Source organism: Moschus berezovskii, chromosome 3 (assembly GCF_049115385.1).
Source record: "Moschus berezovskii isolate FMDL1 chromosome 3, NW_MosBer_1.0, whole genome shotgun sequence".
In the NCBI taxonomy this organism is placed as follows: Eukaryota; Metazoa; Chordata; class Mammalia; order Artiodactyla; family Moschidae; genus Moschus; species Moschus berezovskii.
The window spans coordinates 57,209,755-57,233,479 of NC_142462.1; the positions used below are offsets into that span (position 1 = coordinate 57,209,755).

Consider the following 23,725-nt stretch of genomic DNA (forward strand, 5'->3'; position numbering starts at 1 on the left):
TGGGGTCACGGAGAGTCGGACACGACTGAGCGACTGAACTGAACTGAAAGCAACTGGTGAACCATGGGAATGACAGCTTGATTTTTAAAGATGGAATCATGGATTCTGAAGACACCCAATTTTCATTCTGGTTAGTAATCAATTCTGATTAATAATGGATTTCTTGGGGCTTCCCTATGCTTCTATGTACGAAACAGTGAAAGAAAAGATTGTGATTTGCTGTGTTTGAATCTTGACTTGCCCAGTCACACTGAGGACTGGAGAAAGCTGAACGGGGCAGACCTTAACTTTCAGACCCTTACTCTCTTCTTTGGTGCTTTTCATTCCTTGATAAATGCAGACTCTGTGCCCATAAAAGGCCAAACCTCTCTAAAAACCCTGATTAACAGCAATACATAAAGAAAACACTCTTTACATGTTTAGAAAGCATGTCTCCCCGCTGTGTCTCATTCTGACACCACAGGGAGTTGAACGTTTCTTGCCTGGTCACAGCGGCTGCTGAGCGAGGTCCGCGGATCACAATCGCATGGCTGACATCCTCTGCCAGGGACCAGATTCCAGTATCCATCAGCACAATGGTCACAGGTCTGGCCTGTGACGCTGGGCAGACATGGGCACGTGCCAGTGTCAGGGTCACAGAAACAAGCTTCCCCACTGGGGGGACACTCAGTGGGACTCACACCAGAAGGATGACAAGAGCACCCTAGAAGCATGGAGCCATCACTGGGGGTGAATCCATGATAACACTGGCAGTCAACAACCCATACAAATAGCTTTTTAGAATGAAGGCATCATTTCTTTAAAACGCCCAAGGAAGAAGCATTTTACAAGAACACAATTTATCAAAGAATCTAAGTAGGTTGAATTCATTCAACTGTTTTTGATCTCCCCCAACTATAATTTCCTATGGTTCAGCCAACTATGTTCCAAGAGCTCATAATTAGGATGAATGAAAGTCTCACTGTTTCCTCACATCAGTCACCAAAGTTCCACTTAAGCCAATGATCTAAAAACAAATGGTTTACTAAATTGACTTGGGTGAACTGAAATAATTAAAATATTTCCTAAAGATGAATAGCATATTCCTTGTCTTTCTTTATCATGGAATTAAACCCTTGTCCTCTTCTACATCAGAGATTCTCCTCTTTATACATTAAAGTCTGGTTGATGAGATGGTTACAATGCAGATTCCTGGGCTCCACCCCCCAGAGATCCAATTCTCTGAGGTCTGAGGCACAGTCCAGCAATCTGCATAATGATTCTCAACCTCCATCCCTAGGTGATTCTGGCAGAGTGCACAGGGTACTCTGAGAAAGAAGACTTCAAATCCTCCAGGGCATGTGCTGAAGTGTGCAGTTACAAAAGGCAAACTTACACCACCAGTGAGTTATTACTGTAATGACACACTGAGCTTCATGTGCACTGCACCCATTTCTGTTGCTGAGTTCAGGACATCAGCCCATTCTCTGTGGGTGCTGGCACTACGGACCTAACTGAAATGAGTACAGGAGTTGCTACCACAGTTCAAGCTGCCACATTTCCTGCCAAGAGCTTTGCAGACTTACTCGTGCAGGTCTGATTGAGGGCCGATCCAAAGTAACCTGGTTTGCAGAGCTGGCAGCTGGGGCCCTGAGTGTTGTACAGACATTTAAGGCACTCCCCTGTGACTGGGCTGCAGGACCCTGGATCAGTTACATCAATGTTGTTGTTACAGGCACATGGCCGGCAGGGTGCTCCGGAAATTCTTGGATTTCCATAGAAACCAGCAGAGCATGCTCCACACTGCACACCTGAAAGAAGGGGAGAAGAAAAGAGAATGAGATAAGAAGTGTGTGTGCGCGCATATGTGAGGAGAGTGATGTGGATAATTGGACTCCTCTGGGGATTATGAAAGGTCGCATATTTGAGATGAATAAGAGAAAGTGTTCTAAATTAAAACCGTTTTCATTTACTATCCATTCAGAGAATAAAAAGGTTATTTGGATATAGAAAGTTCTTGGTGAATAACAGACTTTAGTCTTTCTTAAAAAAACACAGAGTTGTGAGTTCAGGATTCCTGGGTCCTCAAATAACCAAAACCACTCAAATATGCCTCTGGATCCAACACTAGCCTCAGCCCGCGTTCTCCATGTGGCTCTCCAACCCTCACCCAGTCTTAGAGGCGAAACAGCAGCAGCCCAAGATAACACGCCTGGAGGTGCAGAGGGGTGAGTAGTTTTCCTGACATCTGAACCTCTGAGGGTTTTTAAAATAACCTTTATAGGACACTTTGAGGGTATTTCCATGAAAGATAGTGGAAAAACGATCCCATCTCTCCTACACTCTATTCTTTCAATTACGAAGGCAACTGCCAATGTTTAGGTGCCCAAACCCTGGGTCCACCTTCCATTTTTTGGTTTATTCCATTTAGAAGTGGTCTCATAGCTCAACCATGGTCTCAGCTCTTAAGAGCTGACCAACCAACCCAGAGTGTACATGGAGAAGAGGCTGTAAGATTAACTAGAGACATATGTAACCTGAGGCAATAAATAAGAAAAGCAATGGCCATGTGATTTATCACAATGGTAATTATAATAAAGAAAATAATGCCATACTTTTATATCATTAAATCATACAGACTTCATGATTTTTTTGCTTGTTTGTATTGTATATTTGTACTTGTGCTTAAACCCCTTAAATAAAATTTTTGATTGTGGGACAGACACAGATATTGAATTAATTTTTGCAGTATCTGTACATTACCCAAATTGGTGCTTTAAGACATCTGAAAAAAATCAGTTATATCTGTGAAATATCAATCAAATTGATTACTTGAAATTATATAAAGAAAGAATTTGAATGATTTTTATTAAAAATTTTTGTGTTTTATATATATATATATCAATATATAACACTTAATCACATATTTATATTACAGAACACATCATGATTTTAAATAAATTATTTTGATTTGAACTCATTTGGTCAGTTTTCCAGACCATCATTTAAAAATATAAGCTCTGTGATAAGAGTTTTTATCACTGGTTTTTGAACCATTCAAATTCTTTGTTCTGAAAAGTAGTAATTTACCAAATTGTGTCTTCTTACCATTATCCTATTATATCCTGTATCACTGATTTTTCCAAGGCAGATAAATTATGAATATGTGATCATTTTTTAGATAGCAATGTAGGATGAGAAGGAAAAACAACATCATGAAGTATACCGCATACCTGCATAACCTTGAAGACAATTGCAGATTACATCAGAGTTCCAAAGATTCTGATAACAGGAATGGGCAAAATACCGATTGCTGGAGGGAACATCTGGACACGGGCAAGGACTGCAGGACTGTCCTGAAGAAGGATTTCCATAGTAACCATCGATGCATCTGTCAAGGCAAATTCTTTTTACTAAGATGTTCCCAGCAAAAGCTCATGTTAGCCAACGTAGATTTGCTGTGCTTTAGGACAGTGACATTACTTTGCTAACAAAGGTCCGTCTAGTCAAGGCTATGGTTTTTCCAGTGGTCGTGTATGGATGTGAGAGTTGGACTATAAAGAAAGCTGAGCACCGAAGAATTGATGCTTTTGAAGTGTGGTATTGGAGAAGACTCTTGAGAGTCCCTTGGACTGCAAGGAGATCCTACCAGTCCATCCTAAAGGAGATCAGTCCTAGGTGTTCATTGGAAGGACTGATGTTGAAGCTGAAACTCCAATACTTTGGCCACCTGATGCGAAGAACTGACTCATTAGAAAAGACCCTGATGCTGGGAAAGATTGAAGGTGGGAGGAGAAGGGGATGACAGAGGATGAGATGGTTGGATGGCATCACCGACTCAATGGACATGAGTTTGGGTAAACTCCAGGAGCTGGTGATGGACAGGGAGGCCTGGTGCGCTGCAGTCCATGGAGTCACAAGGAGTTGGACACGACTGAGAGACTGAACTGAACTGAACTGAGGACAATGCAACTCTTAACACTCAACATTTTAGAAGATGCTCATTTGCTCTGTAGAAAGGTTTTCTGCTTCATATTGAAAGTCCCACAGCTTAGTCGTTAAACTGGATATCACAGAATCTAATTTACATGCATATTTTAGGGATATAAAAAGCAAGGTGCCAGGCAAATGCATGTTACTGATTTATCAAAGTCCAGTTCATAACAAGATTTTGAAGGATGATGAAATGACACTCTATCTTCCCCCGCCCGTTGCCATCACTCTACACTTCAATACAATTGATTCTCTACTCAGTGGTCCTTTAGAGAATGTTGTGAAAGAGCAAAAAGAAAAAAAAAGTGCATATGAATTCCATACCTTTCACAGTTTCTCCCAGTTGTAAATCCGCCACAGTTGAAGCATGACCCGGTTTCTGGATCACAAAGTTCAGTGAACCCATTACAAAGGCAGGGGCAGCAGTGGGGAAATCCGAAGTAGCCTGCCAGGCACCCATCACAATGGTGGCCGGCCACCTCTCCGTGGCAGGGGCACTGTCCTGTTATTTGGTCACATATGGCGCTCTTTGAGCCTTGCGGGTGGCAGTGACAAGCTGAGCAAAACAAAGAGAAACCTGTCAGGGTCAAGGGGCTAGTGGTGGGTCAGTGAGAGAGTCACAGTTCTGATCTAATTTCTAACTTACTGTATCAACCCGATCTAGGTAAATAAATTTGAGTCCATACCGTGCTTAGAATCGAGCCTTGCATGTAGAGGGTCCAGTTATACGTGCTCAGTTGGCAAGTTATATCTGGCTCTGTGCAACCCCATGGACCGTAGCCCACCTGGCTCCTCTGTCCATGGAATTTTCCAGGAAGAATACTGGAGTGGGTTGCCATTTCCTACTCCAGGGTATCTTCCCAACAGAGGGATCAGTCTTGTGTCTCTTGTGTCTCCTGCACCCAGTTACATATGATTTGTTAATAAGAATTCACTGATTTCATGTGATCAACAGTATGTTGTGGACAACTGCAGTGTTGTTTTTTTTTTTTAATTGTGAAAGGATTATGTTAGTTTCAAGTGTACTACATAATGATTCCATATTTGTTTATATTGCAAAATGATCATCATCATTAAGTCTAATTAATATCTGTCATGACACACAGTTACAATATTTGTCTTGTGATGAGATCTTTTAGGATTTGTTCTCTTATAACTTTCAAATATAGAATACAGTATTATTAACTAAAGTCACCATGCACTACATTACATTCCCATGACTTACTTATTATATAGTTGGAAGTTTGTACCTTTTGACTTTGTTCCCTCATTTTGCCCACCTCACCTCTGGCAACCACTAATCTATTGGTGTTCTATATCCATGAACTTGATTTTTGTTTGTTTTAGATTCACATATAAATGAGATCATACTCTTAGAGAGCAAACTTATGATTACCAAGGGTAAAGGGTAGACAGGAGGGATAGATTGGGAGTTTGGAATTGACAGGTACATACTACTACGATACATGTACATACATAACTGAATCACTTTGCTGTACACCTGAACCTAACACGATATTGTTAATCGACTATCTTCTCATATAAAATAAAAAAATAAAAATAAAGAAAACTCAATCACACAGGATTTGTCGTCTCCTATCTGACTTATTTCACTCAGCATGAACCCTCTAGGTACATTCAAGTTGCCGCAAATGTCAAGATTCCTCTTTTTAAAAATGACTGAATAATATTCCATTATTATATTATGGATGTATGTATCAGTTCAGCTTAGTTCAGTCACTCAGTAGTGTCTGACTCTTTGCACAGACTATAGCACACTCTTTCCATGGACTATAGCACACTAGGCCTCCCTGTCCATCACCAACTCCCGGAGTTTACTCAAATTCATGTCCATTGAGTCAGTGACACCATCTCATCCAATCATCTCATCCTCTGTTGTCCCCCTTTCCTCCTACCTTCAATCTTCCCCAGCATCAGGATCTTTTCAAATGAGTCAGTTCTTCATATAGGGTGGCCAACGCATTGAAGTTTCAGCTTCAGCATCAGACCTACCAATGAATATTCAGGACTGATTTTCTTTAGGATGCACTGGTTGGATCTCCTTGTATTCCAAGGGACTCTCAAAAGTCTTCTCCAACACCACAGTTCAAAAGCATCAGATCTTTGGCATTCACTTTCTTTATAGTCCAACTCTCACATTCATATATGATTACTAGAAAAACCATAGCTTTGACTAAACAGACCTTTGTTGGCAAAGTCATGCCTCTGCTTTTTAATATGCTGTCTGGGTTGGTCATAGCTTTTCTTCCAAGGAGCAAGCATCTTTTAATTTCATGGCTGCAGTCACCATCTGTAGTGATTTTGGAGCCCAAAAAATTAAAGTCTGACACTGTTTCCCCATCTATTTCCCATGAAGTGATGGGACCAGATGCCATGATCTTAGTTTTCTGAATGTTGAGTCTTAAACCAACTTTTCCACTCTCCTCTTTCACTTTCATCAAGAGGCTCTTTAGTTCTTCTTCACTTTCTGCCATAAGGGTGGTGTCATCTGCACATATGAAGTTATTGATATTTTCCCCAGCAGTCTTGATTCCAACTTGTGCTTCATCCAGCCCAGCGTTTCTCATGATATACTCTGCATATAAGTTAAATAAGCAGGGTGACAATATACAGCCTTGACGTACTCCTTTTCCTATTTGGAACCAGTCTGTTATCCATGACCAGTTCTAACTGTTGCTTCCTGACCTGAATACAGGTTTCTCAAGTGGCAGGTCAGCTGGTCTGGTATTCCCATCTCTTTCAGAATTTTCCACAGTTTGTTGTGATCCACACAGTCAAAGGCTTTGGCATAGTCAATGAAGCAGAAATAGATGCTTTTCTGAAACTCTCTTGCTTTTTCAATGATCCAGCAGATGTTGGCAATTTGATTTCTGGTTCCTCTGCCTTTTCTAAATCCAGATTGAATATCTGGAAGTTCACGGTTCATGTATTGTTGAAGCCTGGCTTGGAGAATTTTGAGCATTACTTTACTAACATGTGAGATGAGTGCAATTGTGTGGTAGTTTGAGCATTCGTTGGCATTGCTTTTCTTTGGGATTGGAATGAAAACTGACCTTTTCCAGTCCTGTGGCCACTGCTGAGTTTTCCAAATTTGCTGGCATATTGAGTGCAGCACTTTCACAGCATCATCTATTAGGATCTATATATCATATACTATATCATGGAAATACATATCTATATATACATCACATTTTATTTATTCATCTGTTGGTGGAAACTTCGGTTGTTTCCATACCTTGGCTACTGTAAATAATGCTGCAGTGGACAAGAGGGTGCAAGTATCTTTCCAAGTTAGTATTTTCATTTTCTTTGCATAAATACCCAGAAGTAGAACTGCTGGATCATATGGTAGTTCTTTTTAAGTTTTTGAGGAACCACCATACTGTTTTTCATAGTAGCTGCACCAATTTACATTCCTAGTGTACAGGGTTCCCTTTTCTACACATCCTTGCCAACACTCATTATTTCTTGTCTTTTTTGGTAATAGAATTTCTAGTAGACATGAGGTGATATCTCATTGTGGTTTTGATTTGCATTTCTCTGATGGCCAGCGATCCTGAGCATCTTTTTATGTAGCTATTGGCCATATGTGTATCTTCTTCAGAAAAATGTTTATTCAGACATTCTATCCTCTGTTCATTTCAAACAAGTGTCATAAATGCTGTTCATACAGAGCATCTGAATAAGTAATGTTTTTAATGATTCAAACTTCCATGAAACTTAGGATTCAAACTTTCCAATTATAAAAATAAGAAGAACCATACTTAAATGGTTAGATTTTTCTTTTCCCTATGTGAGATAATAGAGATTCAATCTTTTTCTGGTAAATTGCAGAATTCTTTGAGCCAGTCTTCCCTATACAAAAATGTGATGCTTGTTTGTTTGACAGGGTGGTACAAGGAAGAAATATTTTCTCCTGTGTGTGTCAGCATTTCATAAATTTTTTAAAGAAAAGGAAAAGAAATGATGGACCAAAGCACTGTTTGCTGGGTAGACAACCATGCCCAGGTGATGATCAGGAAGGTGTACTTCTCTCTGAATCATAACTGAAAAGACATGTTCCCTGATTTGGAAGGAGAATTAACCTACCTGGGTGTTTTCATGGTTCCCAAGGAAGATTTCTCAGTGGGGAGCAGTGTTTTCACTAATGGTTTACATTGTAAACAGGGAACTGTTTACCCTGAACATGATGGTCTCGGTAAGGAATTAGCAATGCTAGATGAAGCCTCTGAAGAAGGAAATGGCAACCCACTCCAGTGTTCTTGCCTGGAGAATCCCAGGGACAGGGGAGCCTGGTGGGCTGCCGTCTATGGGGTCGCACAGAGTCGGACATGACTAAAGTGACTTGGCAGCAGCAGCAGCAGATGAAGCCTCACCTAAGCCTTTATTAGTGGGTGGCTTATGAAATGAGTTCCAAGGTTAGTTGTGACCCCAGCAGCAGAAAGGGTGACATTTTAGCGACAGGGTCATCCCACTTTTCAACTTCCCAATCTCATGGTTTTAGCCTTTCCAACCACTGGGTTTATGCACCAGGTGATAAAGCTGGGGTTACAAAGACAACTCCATGGGGTTCTCACATCCTCCCTGGGCTACTACGTTCCTATCATCACGCATGGTACCTAAGAGAGCTCTGCACACAGTCAGTGCCCACTGCATGAAAGGATAAAGTGTGGCAGAAAAATTTTCAGTGTTTTACCTACATTGATAGTCTGAACAATGTAGTCAAATTCCCAATTCCACCCCTTTTAAACTCCCCACATTGACTTTCCCGTCTTCAAAACTCCAAGGTTGAGAACACGTGTGTTTTCCCCATCTGGGTGTTGCTATGTACAGTGACAGCCATGTTGCCCCAGACCATAGCTTCCTGTTGAGCACGTGTCACAGCAGCGGCCAGTCACACCAGGCTTACATTGGCACTGGCCTCCCAGTCGGCTGCAGTTGGGTCCCTTTGAGCCCTGTGGATGACACTTGCAAGCTGCAGGGAACAAAGGAAGTTAGAGGGAAAGGAAGTGACGGCAAAGCACCTCGGCCTGTTAGTAGCTCTAGTTTTGATCTGTCTTTCTCACTGGATACCTCTACTATCGGGGTCCAGCCCCGATATGACCCAGGGTATCCTCGGGATGAACGGCGTCGGCGTCAGAGAGAGAGAGAGAAAGAGAGAGAGAGAGAGAGAGAAAGAGAGAGAGAGAGAGAGAGAGAGAGACAGGGGCTGATGATTCCTTGGTTTACGCTGGAAACCAATAAAACCCCAGCACGGGGCTTGCTCTGTTTACGTAGGCCGCAGGCGCCCTCTCGAATCACTGGAGGCACCCCACCAGGGCACCCCCTCGAGTGGGTCTTAGCAGCCCAGGCAGATAAGTAAACTCAGAGGGCCCAGCGCTCCAAGGATCTCAACCAGAAAAAGGAGAATAGAGAAAAGGATGGAAAAAGAGAAAGAACGACACGGGGAGACCAAGCTTCAGTGAGCAAGGCTCAAAACTTTATTTTCCAGTGCTGCTTTTATACCCTAAGTTATGCGCATAAGAAACAGAGAAAGGGAGGTATGGAGTCACAGCAAAATCACGTGGGGTCAGCAGTCTTGACCCTTATCAGGATCAGGGCTTATTTTTGTGTGATAAAAGTTTTAGGTGATTTACATCATCTTCTGGCCAGGGGGCCTGCTAACAGTTTTATGGCCCTCTCTCCTGACAATAGGTTAGTTAGCAAGTAAAAGACTTTTCTTTTAAGGTGACTTTCCTAAAGTTAGGTGGTAGACACATAACAAAGTTACATTCCTATAAGGCACTGGTGTAGTGAGCTGCAAGAAAGGAATTTATTAACTTAAGATCTGATGTGGTTAAATCAAAGGATTAATATATTTCCAAGAATACAATAGATAGAGGAAACTGCAGCAAGCATTGATTCAACAATGAAATCTTTTCTAGTACTATTCTAATGATTTTAACTTCTTCAACAGATTCCTGTATTTTAGAATATTAGGCTTTCTGTCCTTGCATGGCTGGGAGGCTATAAACAGTCACACTCATAGTTGTAAGAGCCCGGACAAACTTGTCATGCAAGTTAGAAAGCTATCAGAGGGGCTTGGATTGGAACACTCCTATTAAGCCGAGGAGAACTTTTAAACTACAGCTCTGAATTAATGTTTTCAGAGAAAGGTGGTTGGAGGGAAGCCCCTGTAAGTATTAGAGGACTTGGTAAGAGGCGTAAGATAGTAAAGCAGTCAGACTCCAGTTTTCTTTGGGGTAGATGCTCAGGTAAGTCCAGGGGGTTCCTCGAGCCCTGATTAGCCTTTGCCCGTCAGGCCTCTTCCCCAATTGACCTTTGCCATGGGTAGGATTTCCCTCGCTGGCTCCCGGCACTCTACCTCCTTGGATTATAAGGATTAAAGACAATCATGCCGTGAAGTACTTAGCATAGTGTTTGGCACAAAGTAAGTACTCAATAAACACTACTTAATACACATCAATTAGCAGTAAACATTACTTAACAAGTTACTGAAAGGCTTGGAATAGATCACTCCAATCATTAGTTGTTCCAATGTAATTCTTATTGATGCTATTATTTCTTCAGTTCCTGATGATCCATGTTGATGCTGGATTATGCCTTTCATTTTCCTTATTCCATCTTTCATGAAGTTGTGGGCATTCTGAAGCCAGAGTCCTGCATGGAAGAAGCATCTGACTGGAACTCAGGAAACCCAGACTCTCATTGTGGCTGTCACTCTACAGCACTGATTCTCAGCTAGGGGGGAGGTCTTGCTCCCCAGAGGACATACGAAAAAGTCAGGGGGCATTTTTGGATGTCACACCTAGGGGGAGGGTGCTACTGAAATCAGGTGGGCAGAGGGTAGGGTTGCTGTTAAACATCTTACAATGCACAGGATAGTGCCCCCTTCCCAGCAAAGTGTTACCCAGACCTAGATTGCAGAAGTGCTGAAACCCTGTTCGACAGCTTAGTGAAATGGGCAAGTCACCTCAAGTTTTGGACTCAGTCTCATTTATTAAATGAAGGTTGAGGGATGAAAGAGGTTGTTTATAGTTCATTCTAGCCCTAACATTCCAGGATTCCAAAGAAATATTTTAGGACCATTGTTCCAGAAATCTGGCATTTCCCAAGTGACTGCCAGGCCCTTCTTTTATATACTTTTTCTGTACTGTAAGTTGTGATTTCAACACATGGAGAGAATGCATTGTGTATCTAATCATTGAGCAATTGGTATTTACATTGGCTGTTGAGTTAAAACATATTAAACCATTTCACTCATGTTCCTTTGTATAGACAACAGAGCTTCAGCGGAGCCCATTGAACAGATACTCACCCATGGCCCCGTTGTGCAGCCTGGCAGACAAACTGGCTATAAGCCTTTCACATGCTCCAGGGAGCACCTGAGGTCTTGATGCTGAGGCAATTTCACCACAGTTGTGCAGCTGATATTCATCTAAATCCTGCTTGCTGCAGAAATTCTTCAGTGAGTTGATTTGGGGAATAAGACCAAGCTAATAAAATAATGAAAAAAGAAAAGATTTCTATTCATACTAGGACCCTGTTCAAGATTCCAATTATTAAAATAATTAGATCTATGAGAGTCATGGTTGAAAAGAGACTCAATTTCATCCTTTTAATTGCATGCAACTGAAGATTTTAAGATTTTCAATTTATTTCAGAAATCTTGAACTAAATATTTACATTTGTTGACTTATTGCAAAGAAAATAAGCCTTTATCTTTTTATTATCATATTTTTTACTTGCTAATCAATTTGTCTTAGATTTGAAAGATTGCTAACTAGACTACTTGTGATGGATTAAGAAATGACAGCTTGGGGACTTTCCTGGTGGTAGAGCGGATAAGAATCCACCTGCCAAAGCAGGGGACACAGGTCTGATCCTCGTTCCGGAAAAATCCCATATGTCACAGAGCAACTAAGCTGGTGTACCACAACTACTGAGCCTGTGCTCTGGACACCAAGAAGTGCGAGTACTGAGCCCACATGCCGCAGAATAAAAAATTAAAAATATTATGACTTAGATGATGCACTCTGTAGTATTACTGTGGAACTCTAATTCCACAAAACTCTCCTTTAGAAAGTTTTGTCCTTTTCTATGGCTGATTCATGTTGATGTTTGGCAGAAACTAACACAATACTCTAAAGCAATTATCCTTCAATTAAAAATAAACACATTAAAAAAAGTTTTGTCTTTTTCAGTTACACATGAACAGTGCTGTTCTACATCAAACAATCTGCCTCTCCGGTGACTTGCAGTACAGATTAACATATTAAACCTCTGAGAAGTACTGCAAGAAAGTTACCTTTGTTTTTTTGAATTATAGTTGATTTATAATGCTCTGTTTCAGGTGTACAGTACAGTAGTTCAGTTGTATATATATAAGAATATATATTGGAGTAGGAAATGGCAACCCACTCCAGTATTCTTGCCTGGAAAATCCCACGGACAGAGGAGCCTGGCAGGCAACAGTTCATGGGGTCATAGAGAGTCAGATATGACTGAGTGCACACACGCATACACAAGAATATATATACACACATATGTATTCTTCTTCAGATTCATTTGCCTTATAGGTTATTATAAAATATTGACTTTCGTTCCCTGTGCTATACAACAGGTCCTTGTTGTTTACCTATTTCATGTAGTTTATATCTGCTCATCCCAATCTCCTAATTCATCCCTCCCCATCCTTTTCCCCTTTGATAACTATAAGCTTGTTTTCTGTTTTGTAAATAAGTTCATTTATAGAAAAATACTTCCAAACTCAGTGTTTTCACACTTATTTTACCACTTTGGTCCTATATCCAAATAATAGTTATTAACATGCTGTATGCTTAGTGTTTCACGGATGCATTTTGGGAATTGCTGGCTAAAACCACACAGCAATTACGGGGACAAGGACATCATTTCAAGCTTATTCTCAAGGAGGAATGATCTATAGTTTGATAGTTACATGAAGAATAACTATCTATTTAGGTTTCTTGAGATTTTATCTAAATTATAACCTAATACTATTCAAAAGGTTTACTAATGACTTGGTTGAAATAGTGAAGAATGGTATAGCAGACTGATCACCAAGTTTGTCATTTTGAACAACTAGTGGAAAAAACAGCCCTGAAAATAAGTTTGAATTCAACAGGACAAGTTGGGAGGTGAACCTGATAGCTCAGATGAATCTCCCCTGATCTTTTTGCTTTGTCAACACTGACGTTAGTTTCCATGGGTTTTACTTCAGCCCTCTTCAGTCTTTTCCTTTCTGTCCTCTGACACACCCACACCGTGGGGCGCAATCTCAAACTTGGATGACGATTTCAGTAATCCAGACTATTTCTACTCCTCAAATTTCTAACCTCATCCACCCAGCATGTCACTGCCTCTCACTCCTCAAATTTCATAGAGAAAACAGATAACAGCAAAGGGACTGGAGTCTCCTACTTCCTGTTTCCCAAACTCCTGTCTCACAGGTACTGACACCTGTCCTCACCTCTGCGAGCTGAAGAAGGAGAGGTATCCCAGGGGAAGAGATGTCCCGGCAGCTGTGGAATATGGACAGGGAAGCCTGGCTTGCTCCAGTCCATGGGGTCTCAAAGAGTTGGACACGGCTTAGTGACTGAACAACAATGCCTTCCTTCTGCAGTCTTTTCATTTCAGTCGACATATGTATGTGCTTAATTCTCTCCCATCTGTAAAGTCACCTCCTTGATCTCAAATATTTCTCCTGCGACTGCCTTGTCTCTTGATTCCTTGGCAGTCAGATTTCTTTAACAATTGTTTCCTTGCCATCTTCACTACCTCCTCTCCCATTTACTCTTCACGCCAATGCAACAGCACTCCCCTAAATGTTGGGGTTCCTTGGGGTTGTCTCACGGGCTCTCTTCTTACCCCACATCCATTTCCTAAGTAACTGTAATGCAGCTGTGTCTGGTTTTCATCTGCATTTATGTCTGCTGCCACATCTCAATCATGGGTTCCAGCTCTGCACAGACAAGCCTATCGGCTGTCCCACAGGTACGGCCAATCAAACACACCCACAACCTGCTTTCCTTTCAGTGCCTATTGCCAGGAAATAGTGCCGCCATCTGCCAAGCTGCTTGGCGTAGAAAACTGAAGGCCATCTTTGATACCTGCCTCTTCATCATCAACACGCCCAATTCATCCCACTTGCTCCCACCCCCAACATCAAGTTCTTCACAAGCCTGGTCAATCTGACCGACTGATATGTCTAGGATGTGTTTATTGCCCTTCATTTCCCAACACTTCCCTAATCTAGGCCACCCAGATGACCATGGTGACAGCCCCAAAGATGTCCCATCTTCCACTTTTGTCTCCCCTGTCATCAATTTTCTACCCTATTGCCACAGCGACCTTTTAAAAGGCAGTCTATTCAGATAGCATTCCTTCTTCAAAGCTTCAGTGACTTCCCATCGCCTCAGGATATCTAAGTCGCATCCCTTTTCATTCTGTTGCTCCTTGATCTCTCAGCTCACTGGTTCTCCATGTGGGAGGTACCCACCCGCATGGGGCATTTTACAAATTCCAAGGGGTAATTTTGGTTGTCAAGGTAATTGGGTGAGGTGTGTGACTGGCTTTTAGTGGGTGGAGATCAGAAATGCTAGACATTCTTACCAAAAGGAAAATCATCTCACGTCTCTGACAGCTTTTGAATGTTTCACTGAAGATTCATGACGGAGGATTCTGTTTATAGTTATGAGTTGAAGGCTTTACCCTGTGTTTTTAAAACATGTTAAACATGTTTACAACACACCTGCTTGCATAGCTGTCTCATATGTAGTGATTCTACATGTACGAGCATCTCCACACTTCACTGTTTCCCACTGTGTTCGTGTCCATATTGAAGTACATACTATATCTCCATAAATTACTTCCCTTTCATTTCTCCTTTGTGTTTGCATATATCACTGATAGTATTTAGAAGCTGTGTGTTCAGGTAGGCTATAATTCCTGTGAATTTCACTGCAGGATAGAAAAGAGTGTTACAAAATATTTATAATAAGAAGGGAAGGTTGTGTCAGATGACATTTAGAGCCACTGCCTCAGCCACACCAAATGACCCGTCACAACTCCCAGTATCTGTCATGACTGTGCTATCACTTCCTGCGTAACTGCCTACATCTCCTCCTCAGAGCGTCAGCCCTGGTGAGGGCAGGGAAGGTTCTAGTCTTGTTTACACCAATGCCTACCCCAGTGACTAATTTTCAGTAAATGCTTACTAAAAATTCTGCAGCAAAAAACTATACATGCATTCTTAGTATTGTATCTTTAAGTTGATACTAAAATGACTCTGCATTCTCCAAACACAAACCAAGCAGGGTGACACTCAGAAGGAAGCCAGATGGGTTAGGCTTAGGAGTGAGGGCAGCCAATCCAGGACTACTGTTTACAGTTCTTGGTCAGAGTTGGTTTAAGAGTTGGCCATTCTTGGCACCAAGCCGATGGAACAGATGACAAGAGTTCCTGTTAGCTACAGAGGTTTATAATGCCAACTCACTTCTCCGAGAAACTTCTAAGGACTTTATGTTACCAACTACAGTCCATCCCATGGTTTAAAAGAATGGCAGTTTTATATTCTAGAACATGTTATCTACATTTGAGTCTCAGCACATTTTTATGGACACACCTATCATGTAATTAGGGCGACTGAAAAAAAAAAAAATGAACTGACTCACTATGCTTGCCAAACAAAAGATATTTGTGCAGAAGGGTTGAACACAGCTTTCCTCTGGTTTTCTTGGTAATGCATCTCAGTTAATCAGGCTACAGAGGAGAATGAACTTAGAGGAGGTCAAGTTCCAAGCAATCGAGTATTTCCCAGAACAGCAGAACTGCTTTAGTCTGTAATCATCATGTGCAAAGATTTTCTCCTACCGTCATCCTGGGTCAGGGACTCTCGGGGACATTGCAGGTGCCCTGCTCTGATCTCCCCACCCACCAGCTGCTGTGGCATTGGATGCTAAAAGCTCACAGCTGTTCCCTTCTCCAGAGAATTGGACTCAATCACTGTGTCCAGGAGTGAGGGTGCTCCCTGGGGGTGTGGGGGGTGGGGTGGGGAGCCTGTAGCTGATGATGACATGGGCACACGAAGCCCTACCCCTTCACCTCCACGTGGAACCAACCCATGGGGCAATTCATGCCCCAGAGCCCCCTGAGCCCATCCTTTCTGAGTTCCTTCTGCTGTCTCCTCACTCCTCTTTCCCAAAGAGCACCTCAAATCAGGAGCACCTGAATCTCTGCTTATAAGGAATCTCACTCTAAAATGATGATTAAAGGCCTCTTCTGGGGTTTTGGACAGTTTGCCAAGATCTGGTGGCTCTCTTAATTTTTATTTTGGTTTTAGGATTTTTCATGGCTATATGTAAGAGAATGATCACTTGATAATTGACCAAATGGACATATTTTTAGTTAATTTCAAATTGTCCATGTATATTCTACATCTATCAAACTTCATTGCAGAGGTTTTGTTTACACGCCTGTCTTCTATTTCAGGCTAAGGATATAGCCTCTTGTGTTGAGGGCAAGAACCAGATTTTTTTCCCCTCAGGAATCAGCACAGGGCCTGGCTGTACCCTCAGAGAATGGGTGATAAATGGACAATTTGGATGGATGCATTTCACACAGCATCCAGTGATTACTTTGGAATTTATAAACTTTAGAGATATTTAGGACATGGATTTAAAATGAGAAGTAACTTGACTCTCATAAGTTTAAGTTTCATGACTGTTATGATTACAATAATAATATCCCTTTGTTACTAGGAATCCTTATTTTCTTCCTTTCCCTTTCTTTTCTCTGCCTGGGTTCCCATCTGTCAGGTTTTCTCCCCTTAATTAAACCTGTTGGATTTGATTCTATTTCTTTGTAACTCACATGTTGGTTCATGAGCCCAGTTCTATTTAAAGTTCCTCATCAGAATATGAATTATATGGGTTAGGGAAATCATGACAGTTTACATTTGCCATTCAGGAGTTGGTTTCTACTTTCCATTTCAATTATATTGAATTTCAGAGAAACAATGCATAATTTTTTAATATGTCTCAGGTAATATTTGAGGGCAATATTTGGCACATGTTCATGTCATATTCAAACTTAACTGGGTGCCCTGTGTCTTTCCTCCCTCCATCTCTCCCTCTTTCCTTCCTTCCTTTCTTTCCTAAATCTTGCAATCCCATTTTGATAAAATAATCTTAAATAATGGCCTTTTATAAAAATGTTACAGTAGCTGTACTTACTGAACAAAAATCTAAGATATACCTGCCCCATACTAAATTCTCTAACAGATCATGAAATTAAGAAGTTCTAGCTTATAAATTCGGAGAAGGCAATGGCAAGCCACTCCAGTACTCTTGCCTAGAAAATCCCATGGATGGAGGAGCCTGGTAGGCTGCAGTCCGTGGGGTCGCTAAGGGTGGGACACGACTGAGCGACTTCACTCTCACTTTTCACTTTCACACATTGGAGAAGGAAATGGCAACCCACTCCAGTGTTCTTGCCTGGAGAATCCCAGGGATGGGGGAGCCTGGTGGGCTTCCATCATGGGGTCACACAGAGTCGGACACGACTGAAGTGATTTAGCAGCAGCAGCAGCAGCAGCAGCTTATAAATTAAAAATGTTCGATAGTTATAAACTGAAGTTTAAAGACAATACACAAAATATGGAGAGAGATATATACATATGTATATACTTATATATAGCTAATTAAATCAGGGGTTGACCATCTTCCTATAAAAGATCAGAGAGTAGAGGACAGAGGAAGGCTCAAGAGAAGGGGATATATATTCATATATATATATGTATGTGTATATATATGAATGACTGATTCGAGTTGTTGCACAGCGGAAACCAATAAAACATTGTAAAGCAATTTTCTGCCAATTAAAAATTTTTTTAAAAACCCAGGCATCCCTGATATTTTGGCTTTATGATCATAAGATCTCTTGCAAATACTCAATGGTGCCTTTGGGGCTTGAAAGCAGCATGGATAATATGTAAACAAACAGACACGTCTGTGATCCAGTAAAACTTGGTAGGGTTGTAGTATGCCAATTAAATCACAATATTAGGAGATTCTCACAGGTATTTAAAAATAAACTTTAACAAAGCAATTTGATTTTTATCCACAAAATTTTAAAAAATCTCACACAATTCTGTACAATTCTGCTAATGGTGGGATGAAACGGGCACTTTCATGCATTACTGATGATCCTGAAAATTAATTGATGAATACCTACCAGAAAATTAATTTGACATATTTCAAGAGCTATGACATTTTGGTAAAGTAGGACTGCATTTTAAAATATTTTTAAAATATACCAACTATGCAGAGTTATAAAAATAGAAGCAACTTAAATGACCACAAGTAGGGGAATAGGTAAGTAGATTAAGTAAATTTATTCAGTGTCTAAACTCCGCCCAGTGACAGGACTGAGCCTAAAGTTGTGGACAGAACGAAAGGTTTGGAATGAATACCTGTGGTCCAAATTTGGGGGAGGAAACAATGAAAGAAGTTACTCAAGGAAACACTATGCCTGGTTCCTAAAAATGGTAAGCATACAAAAGCACCAAAAGAAAATGCTTATGATGTAATATAAAGTGCCAAAAAAAAAACCCCATGAAAAAAAATCTTGTCCGAGCACTCTGAATTCAATGATAGAAAAGCATAATAGGTAGAAAATGGGAAGTTACAAGATGACAATAAGTAATTAATTATTGGTGGACTATCTCCCCAAACTTTCTATAATGCAAGTACACAATTGTGGCTCCAGGCAGAGATGCTGGAATCAGGCCTTCTGGCTCTGAATTCTCACTCCTCCCTCACTAGCTCTGTGACCCTTTGCTTCAATTCTGTCTGTAAAATGGGAACAAACACAGACTTCCTCACAGAGTTGTCATGAAGTCTCAACAATAGAATATGGAAAACACTTCAAACCGGGGATGACAAGTGCTGTTCTTGAAGATTTGCCATTGTTATTCGATGGCCTTCATAAACAGTAGGTGACTTTCATAATAAACAAACAGATTTCTATTTCTCATGAAACACTGCAAAGTACAAACCTACATGTCCAATTAGAATGGAACTCAGTTCAGCAGGAAGCACCCACAAGGCTCTGTGGTACTTACAGAATCAACCAGGATATGTGAATGAGCCTTGAACCTTCCTTCCAAAGGCTGGGGAAAATAGACATCAAGGGAATATTGTACATCTGGTTCTAAACAGATGGGTGTGGGAAGCAGCATGATTCTGTATTAAAAAAAATAAAGCAAAAATTCAGTGTTAAAAGTAGAGTTATATAAGCTAAGCAGCCATTGCATTCCGTGTGTTCCATGTGTGCTGTGAAGCGGGTTCCACTGCCGGATGGAGGCTTGGTTTAGATCTAGACCAGCTCAGGTGGGTTGGGTGGTCGGTTCACACTCAGATTCTCTGCGGCTCTACTACAGGATTGTGCCAAATAGCAAAACCTTGGGAACTGGCCAAGGGGTGTCACGACTGCTCTGGGGAGAGGATGGAGCAAATGTCCTCCCTCCCATCTATCAGGCTAATATTAACAAGGTTTCTGCTTTATTCAGCCACAAATCTCCAATGCAAAATTACTGGCCTGAAAACTAGACTTTAGGCTGCTGAGATAACTCAAACTGAACACTGTACTCTAATTTTTGTAGCATTTTGTTTGTTCCCATCTCCAGGCATCTGGGGGAACAGAAAACAAACATTCAGGATCAGAGTCAGGCTGTCTGGGCTGGAGCCCCGGTTCTGCTATACATCAGCTATAAAACTCGAGCAAGTCATCGAAATGTTCTCAATTTCTTCCTCATCTGATGAAGACAAGATCTACCTCACTGAGTTGTTGGGAAAACCCAATGTGATGTTAAATGTAAATCATAGTGTAGCATATAGTAACCACTTAATAAACATTGCAGTCTCCTTTGATACACCTATTCTCCCACATAGTTCCTGGTTACAAATTACTGATAGACAAAGAACATTCTAAGAAAGCTTCAGCATTTGAGGCCAGGTCCCCATGCATACCTGGAAGCTGCTGGTAAAACTTGAGGCTTTGGCTGTAGGGTCTCCCGTGTGCAGTGCTTACTTGCTCCAATGGGGTTAATCACCATCTGGATGGTCCAGTCATCTGCAGAATAGACAGGCATCACATAAGGGCATGTTCCTGCGAGGATGCATGCACCAACATATTTCTAATGGATAGTACATGGGATAAATTTGCAACCCAAAGTCTGCTTGGAAAATGGAGTTTTGCATTTGTGAGAAGAAAGTCACCCTCAGGCCTAACTTTCTGGTATTTGAATTATGATCCAGGTAGAAAGAATATTGTTTATGGCCATAGATGTAATTCCTGGGTCTAGAAAATCCCTGGGACTCCTGAAGGTCTAATCTTTTATTTTTTTTTTAACTTTTTATTTTGTAATGGTATATAGCCAATTAACAATGTTGTGATAGTTTCAGGTGAATAGTGAAGGGACTCAGTCATACCTACACATGTATCCAGTCTCCCCCAAACTCCCCTCCCATCCAGGCTGCCACATAACATTGAGCAGAGTTCCCTGTTGGTCATCCGTTTTAAATACAGCTGTGTGCACATGTCCATCTCAAACTCCCTAAACATCCCCTGAAGGTCCAATTTTTAACATCTGTCTCCCAAAGAGTCAATTAATTCATCACGTTCTTGGATCACAGCACAAAGGGAAAAAGAGGGATCTTTCACAAAAGGATATATATTTCTTTCATACTATTGCACAAATATTCTTATATAAATTTATATTATTTAATATTATATTACCAGATATATTTACATGTGTATAAACACACACACACACATATATATAGAGAGAGTGTGCATATATGCGAATTACCTAAACTCTAGAAGTCTCACAATCTGGAAAAGCTTTTTAAAGCTGTCAGAGATATGTTCTGTCTATACAAAAATTTATGTATATTTATACATACACATTTATATATACGTATCTTTTTAAAAAATGACGTTCTTGTCATACTCACCAGGTCAAAGTGCCTTCAGTCACTTGCTTTTAATTTGTTAGGTGAGAAATTAAGAAGTATGTCATATTAAGAGTTTCAAAGTAGATCATCCACTCTGGCCATACAACAGACAACAAGCCCTTTCAGAATGTGGTCCCCAGAGGGACTCTGGGGGCTCTGAGACCACCCCCAGCCACATTAAATATTTTTCAGGGGAGATAGTCTATGGAATTTTAGACCACCAAAGAAAAGATTATGCAAAGAAAACTCTAGGTCAAGTGTTTTTCTAATTTGGTTTCTCTTCTTTCTTAGATATTTCTCAAAAGGCAGGGGAAGGGCTCGAAAGGGAGGAGACAAGAGGATCAGGTTGGTTTGAGTTTTTCTTTTGTCTCCTGGTAAAATCCAAGTGTAAATAAATGCCTCTTCTGCATCCCCATGAGTCTAAATCTCTGCACATATGTTGCTTATTACACTTTTAGGGGGAAAAATGTTCTAGAAGGGAAGGATTTGAATTATTTTAGTTATTTATTATTCTTATACAAACATTCCATCACCACTTCCCTAGACCTAGTATCTTAAATCTGTAGCTCCGGCTTTAGTTTCTCTCCACGGAATAATGTGTGTGTACATATGGCTCCCTGTGTCGCTTTAATATCTTCAGGAAGCCCTTCGGTTTACAATGCTCTCCAGATGTTCAAATTTCTGCAAATCCTGTTATGATGAACTTAGGCAAGACTGGAATGGAAACGCTTAGCTTGAGAATGTATTTCATTCAGCTTAGAACCACCATCATAGAAAGGGGGTTGAAGGATACCTGAGTTTCATAGCAAATGGCAACTGTGAAATCCATGGGAACAGGGATGTTCCCCACAGCAAATCTCAAACCAGCCGCAGGGAGAACCCTGGCAAATCCAGGTCCCGTCCATGTAACAGGCATCCCAGGAACTGGCTCTCTGAGAAAGAAGGAAACAGCAGGCAGCTGGTCAGAAGTCACCGAGCCCTAAAATAGGAGAGGAATGAACACAACTTTGCCTAGAGTGAAGGGTTGGAAGAGAAAATTAAAAACCTCATGTATTTCTTGATGTGTATATGATCCATCTGAGTCCCAGATAAATTATTCCAACCAGGACACATTCCAGAATACCACAGAGAATAAAGTGCTGATTCTGCAGCTGTGGAACACATGTTACTGTATAGAATGATAACTTGGAAAGCAAGATCACTGGCCAGCACGTGAAGTACCCCATGTGTCACAAACTGAGTGATTCCACATTGGTGACCTGGACTTTTCTCAGATATGACTACGGCGTTCTGGCCAAAACATGAAGGGAAAGAAAATATTCCCATGCCTACTTTGTGGATTTTGCCTAATTGTGCATGACAATGATAAAACCACATGTATTTGTTTTTTCTAGATATTTCTTTCATGCAAATGTGAGAAATGATCTTCTCCCATCTGCTTGGGGGCACATGAGTACAAAACTGCTCACACGCTTGGCTGATTAGCAGTCCTGCTGGTCTCGATGCTGGATGTCAGCCTGGGACCATCTGGACCCTGTAGATAATACTTCCTTGATGACTTTTGCATCTGCCTCTCAACACTTCCAGCCTCCACTGGAATTCTGCCTCTTTCTTACTTTTTGCTTGTGTTGCTGCAACAGTCTCTTGGCTGTTCTCTCTGTGATCCCTCTAGTCCAAGACATACCACACACTGCTGCCAACGAGCATTTCAAACGCATTCTCACTGCCAACAACCTCACGCCCAAATTACTTAGCCTGAAGTTCAAGTTGCTCTGTGATCTACCACAAACTGCTCTTCACTTGACAAATGTTTATTTAGTAACAATTCAATCTCAGCCTCTGAATCAGATGCAAAGATGAATAGACTAGAATCCCTGCCACAGAGGAGTTTAAGGTAAATAAGAAATCAGATGGAGGTGTGCGTAAACTCATCTCTGCAACATTTTCATACTTTAAAAAAGTACTCTGGGGACATCACTGGTGGTTCACTGGCTAAGACTCCATGCTTCCAATGCAGGGGGGGCCTGGGTTCAATCCCTGGGTGGGGGAATTAGATCCTACATGCTGCAGCTAAAGAACCTGTTCTAAGACCTGGAGCAGTCAAATAAATAAAAATATTTTTTTAAAAAAGTAAAATAATAAAATTTTAAAAAGCATCTTGGAAATTGCAGCAGACAGTGTAGGTGCCCCATGGGATCCCCTTTACTTAGTTGGTACACCCATCCCCCATTCGTTGTATGAGTGTGACTTCTAACAACTCTCACTTGCCCCTTCTCTGGAGCATTGCTCTCTCACACCCCTACCCCTACGCCTAGGGTAGCTCACAGCCAATGACTGCCTGTGTGTTAGTCGCTCAATCATGTCCAACTCTTTGCAACCCCATGGACTGTAGCCCTCCAGGCTCTTCTGCCCATGGGATTTTCCAGGCAAGAATACTGGAGTGGGTTGCCATTTCCTTCTCCAGGGGATCTTCCCAACCAAGGAATCGAACCCAGGTCTCCTGCATTGCTGGCAGATTCTTTACTCTCTGAGCCACTGGGGAAGCCACCAATGACTGCCTGATAGGGTATAAAAGGCTGGCCCTGTGGTCTTAAGAGGTAGGAAAACTTTATCTGTAGTTTATGTTTCTGACTTTCTCTATGGGTCAATCCAAGGTTTGTTTTGCCTGAGACCACCTCTGACTCTTTCTCCTCCTC

At 41.2% G+C, this 23,725-nt stretch overlaps 1 protein-coding gene across 1 annotated transcript in view; it reads right to left on the reverse strand.

Moving 5' to 3' along the window:
• LAMB4 (laminin subunit beta 4) overlaps positions 1–23,725 on the reverse strand; it is a 121,479-nt gene that overhangs the window by 42,033 nt on the left and 55,721 nt on the right. Inside the window, 9 exon segments of the mRNA XM_088834345.1 lie at positions 483–703; positions 1,566–1,790; positions 3,213–3,370; positions 4,297–4,528; positions 8,825–8,968; positions 11,312–11,489; positions 19,136–19,256; positions 20,043–20,152; positions 21,823–22,008. Coding sequence (XP_088690471.1) covers positions 483–703; positions 1,566–1,790; positions 3,213–3,370; positions 4,297–4,528; positions 8,825–8,968; positions 11,312–11,489; positions 19,136–19,256; positions 20,043–20,152; positions 21,823–22,008 — 1,575 coding nt within the window.